We start from the raw sequence: 11,292 nt of genomic DNA, 5'->3' as shown, positions 1-11,292 counted from the left end.
ATAAACAAATAGAAAGAGTTCGTTATCAATCAGTAAAGTAAAGGTGTGGTATAAAATGAGCTCTGGAAGTTAAGGTGGTCTTTCCTCACCAGCGAGCCTGCTCCGTGCTAATGAATAGGTTTGCCTCCATCTGGGGAGCAAAGGTCACGCCTAGGGTTATTAAAAGGGTAGGATAATGTAAATCTTCATTTCCACCCCCACCCCTCCTACCCTCCTTCCGGCCCTGATCATCTTGGGAGTAGTCTACTTTCACTTAGGAGAAACATGCCTGTGCTTGCCCTGACCTGTTGTTGAAAGACTCAAAAAGGCTTTCCCTTTCTAGTCAGTAATGCCGGTGAAGCCTCCTTCCTCCATTAGGTCGAAGTGTTTGACGCCGAACGTCCCTGAAAATGCTTGTTTCATTGACACCGTGCATACTTAGACTTGAGAGTGGACTGGAGGAAACCCTTCCTGTGCACCTTCCAGGGGTTCATTTATTCCGGTAATGTAACTAGCATTGGCATTTAGTATCAAAAAATGGTTTACCACATCTTGTTAACTTAGACAAAAAGATGTGTCTACTGCTCAGTAACATACCTGGGATGGTCTACTAACATACACGTAGAACAGTTCACTAAACCCCAGTTTCCTCATCTGTAAAATGGCAACAGCAATATTTCCCAGCCAGAATTGTTGTAGGATGACAGAAGGAAGGCCTTTCAAAACACTATACACGGTGCCTTGCACCTAAGTGCTCAAGAAATGTTACACTGTAGCCACTAGAGCAAGATGAAGAGGTGTTCCTAGGTCAGCCAAAGTGAAGAGTGAAATCTGGGGCTAGGACCTAAGCCCTGCTGTAGCTCATTGGCCTCTGTTCCTCCCTTCATCCTACCAAGGCCCCTGCAGGGGAGAAGGCCTTGCATTCCCTCCCCCAGCACCAGGGCAGCCACGTGACTTCCTGAGCCATTAAAGGACGCATTGTGCATAACCCCTTGCGAATGAGAAGTGAGAGATGACTTTGAGTGTAAACCATGATTAGCACCAGGAGCGCTTTCAACACCACTTACTGTCAAAGAAGGCCCGAGTCGTCGTCAACCGGGGCCCACTCAGACCAGTGCCTGCACTTCTGGAACAACCCACGAGAGGACGCCCTTGCTCCCCAGTCCTAGAGCAACCTGAAGGGTAATGACTTCGCCAGGGCCCGGGCTCCCTCTCCAAGGTTAAGGGCCTGAGCTCCTACAAAGGCCCGCTCTAGGGTGATGGACAGAGGCCAAACAGGCCTAAGCGGACTCGGCTACAGTCAGGCCCGGGCCTGGGTCCGCCTAACTCAGAAGTGGCGGTGAGCTCTGCGAACCCTTGCCTTTCACTGGCAGGGCCACCCCGGAGCCCCCCACTAGACACGAGCTGGTGGGGTAAAAACGCGGGGAAGCAGGGCTGGGTGGAGGCAGGGCCGGCGGGCGGCAGCACCGAGGCCCTCCAGACGGCCCGAGTGAGGCCTCAGGTGCCTGTGCAGTGGACTCTGGACAGTCACACCTGACTGGCGGCGTCAGGTTGCGGGGCGGTCAGGAAGGACTGTGCGGGGGAGGGGACCCGCGTTAGCAGAGCGCCCGCCTGGGCTCGCACACCTCACCGCGGGGACACCCGGCGAGTGGGGCGGGGCGAGGGCGGAGTTGAGGGAGGGGGTAGGGCCGGGCGCCAGCCTTCGGATTTCCATTTCAAACCCAGAACCTCGGAGCATTCGAAGAGCGTGGTCGCGGTCCCGGGACGACCCGACGCCTTTGCCGGTCTGCCCGTTGCGGCGAGCCCTCCCCGAGGCCGGCCGGTCCCTGCCTGCACGCCGCTCGCAAGCCGGACGCCGCCGGGCAGTACCGACCTCGCGACGGGCCTCACACGCTCCGGTGGGCGGGGCGTCGCCTGTGACGTCGCATCCCGTTTCGATTCTCCGCCCCTCTTCTTGGCCCGTATATAAGACTTGGCCGGGCGTTCGTACTCTCACAAGTGGACGCGGTCGTCTGGGGCGGGTTGCCGGTGGAGGCGGGGGCTCGAGGGCAAGGGCCAGCTCGGACGTGTGTCCGCGCCTCGGAGGTGGCAGCAGGCAGTGCCGGGCGGTGAGGCGACGATGGAGCTCTTGCGGACTATCACCTACCAGCCGGCCGCCAGCACCAAGATGTGCGAGCAGGCGCTGGGCAAGGCTTGTGGCGGGGACTCTAAGAAGAAGCGGCCGCAGCAGCCCCCCGAGGAGCCGCAGCCGCCGCAGCCCCAGGCACAGGGGCAGCCGGCGGCCCCGCACCACCATCACCACCACTCGCACTCGGGGGCCGAGATCTCGCGGATTATCGTGGACCCCACGACGGGGAAGCGCTACTGCCGGGGCAAAGTGCTGGGAAAGGTGACGAGCGGCGGGCGCCCGGCTGCCGGACGGGAGGGAGGTCTGCCCGGGCAGCCCCCGAGCCGGCTGGACCCTGAGTCCCAGCGTCTTGGCTTCTCAGGGGCCTCCGATCCCGGCGGGACTTGGGTGTTCACCTGCCCTGCTCTGGCTTTTGTGCGCTGACAGCGTCCCGATCGGCTTTACATCCTTAGCCTGGGCTCTGAGTGCCTCCCGCAGCCCAAAGAAATTGATCTTGAGGCCAGAAGCGAGGGCTTTCTAACTCCAGCCCCTAGCTTCCTCCACCTGCTCCCTAGGGAATTTTCCTGACAGGTCTTTTCAGACATTATTTTTCATCTCCCTGATCCCAGCCCCCTCCATAAAGCTCCTCTTTGTAAAGGGAGAAGGAGAACTGTTTTACTGTTTTCAGGAAAGCTTTTCCTTTCGCGAAGGAGCTTTTTAAAAAAGTACAGAGCATACGTCTGTCCAGCCTTACTTCCCCATAATTTTGCTTCTTTCTAATTTTTTAAATATTTTTATAAATATCTGCTGTCCATTTTTCTGCCACACTCAATGCTGTCTCGGCTTTGTTTCAGGGTGGCTTTGCCAAATGTTACGAGATGACAGATTTGACAAACAACAAAGTCTATGCTGCAAAAATTATTCCTCACAGCAGAGTAGCTAAACCTCATCAAAGGGAAAAGGTGTGTATGACTGTTGAGTAAAGTATTTTCTTTGTGTGCAGGGATGGCCCTTCCCTGTTAAGAAAATGTCTTCTGCATGTGTAAGCAACTGGCTTACAGAAGGTGACAGAAGGCTCATCAGCCTTGTCTTGCTTTTTCTTTCAGATTGACAAAGAAATAGAGCTTCACAGAATCCTTCATCATAAGCATGTAGTGCAGTTTTACCACTACTTTGAGGACAAAGAAAACATTTACATTCTCCTGGAATATTGCAGTAGAAGGGTAAGCTTTAACTCCTGTTCGAGTCCATTTACTTCCCCCCAAACTGAAGTGGGATTCAAATTGCATTTTATTTTATTTTATTTTAGCTGTGGTGGCAATGATTATATTGCATTGTTAACTTTCATCGCTCAACCTGCAAAAGGAAACTACTGATTTTGATAACTTTGTTTGAGACATTCTCTTTTTCCCTTCTCCTCTTCCTAGTCCATGGCTCATATCTTGAAAGCAAGGAAGGTGTTGACAGAGCCAGAAGTCCGATACTACCTCAGGCAGATTGTGTCTGGACTAAAGTACCTTCATGAACAAGAAATCTTACACAGAGATCTCAAACTAGGTAAGCCCTTTATTCCAAACCCTGGCTTTTGCCTTAGAGAGAGGTGTTCTTTTCTTCTCTGTCTCCCTTGTTATGTATTAATGTTCTTAATTGGGATCTAGCCTATGTAATCTGCTTTTTGAATCGGTGACTTTAATAGTAAACACCTGACTGCCTGCCTCCAAAGAGGATGTGTGTGTATTTGGTTAGAACATCTTTTCAAGGGTATTCAGGTTTTGTTTTGTTTATCGTCCAGGGAACTTTTTTATTAATGAAGCCATGGAATTAAAAGTCGGGGACTTCGGTTTGGCAGCCAGGCTGGAACCCTTGGAACACAGAAGGAGGTGAGAGTCAGAAAGATACATCCTAACAGGATTTTATGGCGATCAAATATGCCCTTATTTTTTTTCCAGTTAATGTTTTGGAGAGGGTCAATTGATGCTAACAACCACAAATCACAATAATGTTAATTTATGGAAACAGTAGGTGCCCACTATGAACTAGGTAGAGTATCTTATGCCTTGTACCTGGAGTACCTTATGTCGTGTACCTGAAAAAAATTACACATGTATTAAAAAAATTAAGTCACTTAGTCAAATGTTAATTGTTGAGATGCCAAAAATTAAAAGTCAAATTTTTCTAAATAGGAATTCAATACAGTACTTTTAAGGTTTTATCTAGAGAACTAAGTGTAAACAGTAGGACAGTTCTTAATGAGATCTTCATATTTTGTTTTTCCAGAACAATATGTGGTACCCCAAATTATCTCTCTCCTGAAGTCCTCAACAAGCAAGGACATGGCTGTGAATCAGACATTTGGGCCTTAGGTTGTGTAATGTAAGTAAATGCACCAAAATGATCAAAAAGCAAATTTGTATTTAGAATTTAACAATCAAAAGAGCTGCTTTATGACCATTCCTAAAGAAGTGTTCTTTTGCACACAGGTATACAATGTTACTAGGAAGACCCCCCTTTGAAACGACAAATCTGAAAGAAACATACAGGTGCATAAGAGAAGCAAGGTATACAATGCCATCTTCATTGCTGGCTCCTGCTAAGCACTTAATAGCTAGCATGTTGTCCAAGAATCCAGAGGATCGTCCCAGTTTGGATGACATCATTCGACATGAATTTTTTTTGCAGGTTGGCACATTTCTTGTGTCTTTTTAATATGTGCTATTGATCACAGTTATTCAACCAACTGGTTACTGAAAGTCTTTTCTGACACTCTGCAGGGCTTCACCCCAGACAGACTCTCTTCTAGCTGTTGTCATACAGTTCCAGACTTCCACTTGTCAAGCCCGGCTAAGAATTTCTTTAAGAAAGCAGCTGCCGCTCTTTTTGGTGGCAAAAAAGACAAAGCAAGATATATTGACACACATAGTAAGTTATAAGACTTTTGCTTTTTTGTATCCAGTATTCTATTTAAATTTGATAAGTTAGTTAAAAGAATGTTTTTTATGTTAACATAACAGCCGGTATGTTTGAATACCATTGAACTTTTTATAGCATGATAAATCTGCACTGCAAAATGTGCTGGATAGCTTTTTTCCCCGTACACATTAAAGTGTGCTTCTTGCATAATTGCAGCTGATGCTAATGATAAAATGCTGGTTTTGCCTTGGGTGCTCATAAGCTGATTATTATTACAAAAGGAGGAAATGTGGCTAACTCTGTTTCTACCTTCTTAGCATAGGCTAATGCTCATAATTCTTGTCTTTGATTTACAGATAGAGTGTCTAAAGAAGATGAAGAAATTTACAAGCTTAGGCATGATTTGAAAAAGACTTCAATAACTCAACAACCCAGCAAACACAGGACAGATGAGGTATGCTGGAAAAGAATAAAATAGATATAAACACTTTATATCATTTCTGCTCTTTGCTAATTATCACATGGATTATGATTATCACGATTCAGATATGTTGTATTTACTTAAAGCTTTCCTTCCAGTCGTTTAAAAGGAAAGATTTGGTTTTTCAGTTTAACAATGCATGTACTTGAGTCACTGAAACACCTTTTGTGCCCATTACTTTTTGATCAGCTTTCCCGGCAATTACCACAATCTCACCCTAACCTAGAATTCTCAACCTTAAATGGACTGTAGATGCTTGACTCATTGTCTAACTCTTTGTCTTTTCTAGGAGCTCCAGCCACCTACCACTACAGTCGTCCGATCTGGAACACCTGCAGTAGAAAATAAGCAGCAGATTGGAGATGCTATTCGCATGATAGTCCGAGGGACTCTTGGCAGCTGCAGCAGTAGCAGTGAATGTAAGTAGCTGTCAGTGGCATTTTACATGAAGCTACAAATGCCAGTGCTTAATACTAAGTAACTGGAGTCCATTGGTTTTGTGGCCCAATTTAACATAGAAGAGGCAAAATCAGAGGACTTGGAAAAAGGCAAGGAACAGTTTTGAGACTCCTGTCCTTTGAAGTCGTGGAGGGAAGTTAGCAGCCACCAAAGCCTAAGGTCTTATTGTTAATTATTTTATAATTTTCCCCGACTTTTCAGGCCTTGAGGACAGTACCATGGGCAGTGTTGCGGACACAGTTGCAAGAGTCCTTCGAGGATGTCTAGAAAACATGCCAGAAGCTGACTGCATTCCCAAAGAGCAGCTGAGCACTTCCTTTCAGTGGGTCACCAAATGGGTCGATTACTCCAACAAATACGGCTTTGGGTACCAGCTCTCTGACCACACTGTAGGTGTCCTTTTCAACAATGGTGCTCACATGAGCCTCCTTCCAGACAAAAAGTAAGTGTATCCAGTTAATGAAGTCCTGTCACTTCTTTAGTCTTGCACTAATGAAATCTAAAAACAGTGACTAACTGCTTCTCTTTTGTTTCTCTTCTATCCCTATGGTTCCTGTTTTTCAGAACAGTTCACTATTATGCAGAGCTTGGCCAATGCTCTGTTTTCCAAGCAACAGATGCCCCCGAACAATTCATTAGTCAAGTGACGGTGCTCAAATACTTCTCTCATTACATGGAGGAGAACCTCATGGATGTAAGTACCTCCTGGATGTGGCTTGTGAGCAGTGATATCTGAAGTGTAGTCCACAGACAAGTAGCATCTGCACAGCTCCAAAGCTTGTCAGAGGTGCAGATGGCTCATGTCCTATGCTAGCTCTACTGAGTCAGAATCTCTGGGAGGTGGGACCAGGAATCTCCAGGCCATTCTGATGCCTGCTCAGGTTGGACAGGCATGTGCCTAGAAGACTTAGAAACTGCAAAATTTTTATGGGCACTTTACTCTCCCAATTTCTTCTAGGGTGGAGATCTGCCTAGTGTTACCGATATTCGAAGACCTCGGCTCTACCTCCTTCAGTGGCTGAAATCTGATAAAGCCTTAATGATGCTCTTTAATGATGGCACCTTTCAGGTAAGTCAGCCTTTCAGAAATGTGTGTATTTAGGTCACAAAAAGTGATTTTTATCTAGCCACTTAATTATTGGACACACTTGTCTAATTCTTGAATATTTGGAGATGTCTAATATCTATGTCTCCTTTTGAAAGGTGAATTTCTACCATGATCATACGAAAATAATCATCTGTAGCCAAAATGAAGAATATCTGCTCACCTACATCAATGAGGACAGGATATCTACAACGTTCAGACTGACAACTCTGCTGATGTCTGGCTGTTCGTTAGAATTAAAACATCGAATGGAATATGCTCTGAACATGCTCTTACAGAGATGTAACTAGAAGACTTCTTGAATGGACCCTATGGGACTCCTCTTTTCCACTGTGAGATCTACAGGGAAGCCAGTCGGATGGTCTACAGCATGTTGAAGAGGATAGACAGGTGGTGGTACGAGAACAATTCCGCGAGGGCCTGCAGGACTAGGCAGAACCAGACCAGGCTGAGGCATCCAGTTCTGAACGCTGGAGAATCTGAAAGTGAACCAGAATGCAGTTTTCCTTGACGTACCTGTTTTAAAAGGTTTTTCAGACAATTTTGCAGAAAGGTGCATTGACTCTTCTCTCTGTTGAGAGCATTTCAGACAGAGGACTTGGAACTGTGAATATACTTCCCAAAGGGGAGGGAAGAGGGAGGAAGCTCCCGTGTTGTTTAAAGGCTGTCCTCGGAGCAGCTTTTGGCTACTCAACTGTGAACTATGGCCATATATAATTTTTGTTGTTGTTGTTAATTTTTGAAGACACTTGTGGCTGGAAAAGTGCATTCCTTGTTAATAAACTTTTTATTTATTACAGCCCAAAGAGCAGTATTTATTATCAAAATGTTTCTTTTTTTTATGTTGACCATTTTAAACTGTTGGCAATAAAGAGTATGAAAAAGCAGAAACAGCGGTCTCCTGTCTTTGGTATGGTGCGTCACCGCATCGCAACATTCTTTGATCACGGACTCTTGGCACTCTTTGGGGTGACGTCGAGTTTAGAAGCATTCTAGAAAGTTAGATCTTTGATTTTTTGTTTGTAGGAAGTAAATTCTTAACACCTGAAGTACAATCTAACATTTTCTGGGTAGATCTAGCTTGAGAAGAGAAGATTATAACAAAAATACTATTCCTGTTACAACCCAAATCTGGCCCTCCTACTAAATCCACAGCCAATTTCTCTCTGGAGTGTTTCCTTAAAACTCATTTAGCTTGGAGCTGAAAGCCAGAGTCATCCTGTGTAAACAGACCTCTGTTATGTGTCAATAGGTACAGGAAGCTTATCTTAATATGGGCAAAACTCTACGCTTTATAATACTTGCGCCACCTAAATGTATTACTCAGCTTAAACCTGCCTAAACGCTTCCAGTGCCGTTGGCACTACTAGTACACCATTCCAGTACTGGGAGGTACTTCATAAATAAGTCATTTTACTTTCCTTCTGGTCGGTGCATGGTGGATGAGGGATAGTAAGGGAATCAACCTACGGTTTCAGCCCATCGTTTATACTATCAAATTCTCCAAGAGGCCAATCTGAGAATGTTTTCTCTTTCAGTGGGATCTACTCTTGGGCGGGTGTAAAAAGCTGCTCATTCTGTTATTCTGAATTTCCAGTGACCTGTATGAGATGCAAATACTTACTTGTCTAACTGTAATCCCACTAAGGAAAATACTGTCCTGTGAAAAGCAGTACTCTCATCTATTAGGCTCTGTGGACACTGGAATCCGTAGTAGTGTAGAAATGGGGGTGGTACTTTCACATTTTTCTAAAATTCTTACAAACACTGTACCTGTTCTACTTTGTAAATAAAAGTGACATCTGGGGAATTCGTTAGGGATAGTTCATAGGTCCTAGAACAACTCCACTGGCTGGGGATCTCTGGCCACGTACACAACTTCAGTCTTGGTTAAATGGCTTATAGTAATAGCAAAAGAATACCAGATAATTACACTGAAGCCGGCTGTGCAAAAGTAGGATCTGTTTCTATTCTTAGGAGCAGAGAAAAAAATAGTAAGAAATGGTCTTTCCTTGTGAGTTTCACAGTGTAAGTTACTTCACATTTTCATAAAATATATACCTATTCACTCTTGAGGATCTACTGTGTGCAGATCCGGGGCCCAGCACTGGAGATGTAGAATGAACCCGAGCCTCACCCTGCCCTCAAGGAAGTCCCAGCAGAGTGGAGGAGACGGTGCATTTACCTATTAATCTGATAAGTGTGCCGTGATATTATGATAAAGGTATGTACTGGGTGTTGTGGGAACCAAGAACAGGAATCCTAAGGAAGGAGCCCCAGGCATGGGGTGGACTTAGAGAATAGATTCCAGAGAAGAAGATTCCTTCTTTTTGGGTTTGGAAAAATGAATGGGAGTTAAACAGAAATATGAGATAGGGAAGGACGTTCTAAGCAGTGGAAATAACATGCAGATAGATGTCAAGAGAGTTTGCAGGAGTGCGTGTGTGGGTCTGAAGCATCACAGGTAAAGGCTGGAAGAAACAGATGTGATGTGTCCTGCTATATCATGCCAAGGCATTTAGGCTGCATTGAAGGCTGTGTGTAGTTACTGAAAGATCTTAAGGAAGAAAGTGACCTACTATTTTAGTTTTACAAAATGCATTCTAGGGGCATAGGCAAAATGGGTGGGGAAGAAGATGGAGAAAGACAACCCAAACAGTAAAGAGATTAATGGTGGGACCCAGGTGAGAAAGGACAAACTGAAAAAGAGCATAGAGTTAGACAGGAAGTATCTCCTTTGGCCCATCTGGTTTATTTCAGTATTCCCAGCACTGAATCCCAGGCCTGCCATATAGCAGTGAAATAATGAATGAATAAATGTAGACAGATTTGGGAGTTGACTTAGCTGATCTTAACAGGATTTGGCACCCGACTGAATCTGCAGTCTGAGGGAGTGGGTGGGGGTTGGGATGACTGGACGAGCAGTCAAGGGAGGTAGTGTGTTGTATGGTGGGGCCAATAACTGAAATAAATTAGGAATATAAAAGGGAGAACCACATATTCAGGAAAATAGAGTGTAGGACATGTTCAGTCAGACTTGTGTGAGGACACCAAAGAGGTCCAGAAAACAGGGGGACATAACATGTCTACATGTCAGGAGAAAGCAAGATTTGGAAGTAACCAGATTTGAAGTAATATCATAGGAGTAGATGTGAGCACATAAGGATGGTGGATTTCTTTCATCCCTTCTACCTAGCTTTTTTTTTTTTGGTACTGAGGCCAGCTATATAAAACATAATGGTGTTGATAAACCTTTGCAGTGAGGGAAGGAGGAGAAGAAATTCCCAAATAAATTATACTCTTCTAAACAAAAGCCCCCCGAATTCCATAAAAACCACTCCAAAATAGCAGATGCACTTAATGAAAACCTTCGAAACTCAAGAATGTTTCTCAGTTCAGCCCAAATCCTAGCAGTGTATAGGCTGAGATAAAAGGCAATTTTTAAAGATGTACTAGTTTTGATGCATAGTAATACACAGTAATACCTTCAGCTAACTTCAGTGTGGCCATGACAGGAACGCAGATCCCAGGGTATCTGACAGTTGCTGCTTTTATATCTAGTCCCCTTGGCCCTTGATGAACGATTTCTCAGTGTAACCCTGCGTTTGTTAGGGAGGAAGCACACTGCAGTGGAAAAGCTTTGGAATCAGTTCTGAGCTCAAATTCCTGTTCAACCATGTATTAACAGTATGATCCCGGGAAATACCTGGCGTCTCTCAGCTTCCACTTCCTGATCTGTGAAGATGAGATGATAATAAAGCACTCGCGCACCAAAGGTGCTCAGCATATATTCGCTCTCTTTCTTCTGTTTCCCCTGCCTCCTTCCACACCCATAACAGCAGCAACCCTGGTTACCTAGGAAAGAAAATACCTGACTCATTTTCCCCCTTCCGGTCTCTCTCTGTCAGTCATGTCCAGTCAGGAATATGAAAATCATTTTAGCACTTCCAAAGAGAAGGAATTTAATGGAAATCACTGGCTGTAAAGATGAAGGCAGAGCCCAAGGAGGGTGGGGGGTGGTGAGGTAGCCCAGGAAGCCATTACCATTCCTGTGGCTGGAGAGCCCCAGAGGGAAAACAGTAATACTGTACTTCAGATTTCCGAACTGGGGGTCTCTGGCAGAAAGCAGAGTCCCGGTCACTGCCTACCAGGGGTTTGAAAACATGAAACAGATGTAGTCACTGTTTGAGGTGACTCCTGTACAAATCTGGCTGAGAAAGAATGGGGACAAAATATCCTGGATTCTTCCTT

The 11,292-nt window shown here is 45.2% G+C and overlaps 1 protein-coding gene across 1 annotated transcript; it reads left to right on the top strand.

Moving 5' to 3' along the window:
* The first annotated feature begins 1,961 nt into the window (after nucleotides 1–1,961).
* Nucleotides 1,962–7,932, top strand: PLK2 (polo like kinase 2). Its single transcript, XM_027606903.2, has 14 exons — nucleotides 1,962–2,368; nucleotides 2,941–3,048; nucleotides 3,193–3,309; nucleotides 3,514–3,643; nucleotides 3,879–3,966; nucleotides 4,364–4,459; nucleotides 4,567–4,765; nucleotides 4,858–5,005; nucleotides 5,353–5,450; nucleotides 5,767–5,896; nucleotides 6,138–6,378; nucleotides 6,501–6,630; nucleotides 6,895–7,005; nucleotides 7,140–7,932. The coding sequence occupies exons 1-14, from the start codon at nucleotides 2,099–2,101 to the stop codon at nucleotides 7,329–7,331; spliced, it is 2,058 nt and encodes a 685-aa protein (XP_027462704.1). The 5' UTR covers nucleotides 1,962–2,098; the 3' UTR covers nucleotides 7,332–7,932.
* Nucleotides 7,933–11,292: the final 3,360 nt, after the last annotated feature.

Source organism: Zalophus californianus, chromosome 5 (genome assembly GCF_009762305.2).
Source record: "Zalophus californianus isolate mZalCal1 chromosome 5, mZalCal1.pri.v2, whole genome shotgun sequence".
Classification (NCBI taxonomy): domain Eukaryota; kingdom Metazoa; phylum Chordata; class Mammalia; order Carnivora; family Otariidae; genus Zalophus; species Zalophus californianus.
The sequence above is the reverse complement of the archived record's forward strand: the minus strand, read 5'-3'. Positions and strand labels throughout refer to the sequence as shown.

Coding starts and splice junctions, on each gene's coding strand:
- PLK2 (XM_027606903.2), top strand. CDS start 2,099: ATGGAGCTCTTGCGGACTATCACCTACCAGCCGGCCGCCAGCACCAAG. Junction 3,310..3,513: donor TGGAATATTGCAGTAGAAGG/GTAAGCTTTAAC, acceptor TCCTCTTCCTAG/TCCATGGCTCATATCTTGAA. Junction 4,460..4,566: donor TGGGCCTTAGGTTGTGTAAT/GTAAGTAAATGC, acceptor TTTTGCACACAG/GTATACAATGTTACTAGGAA.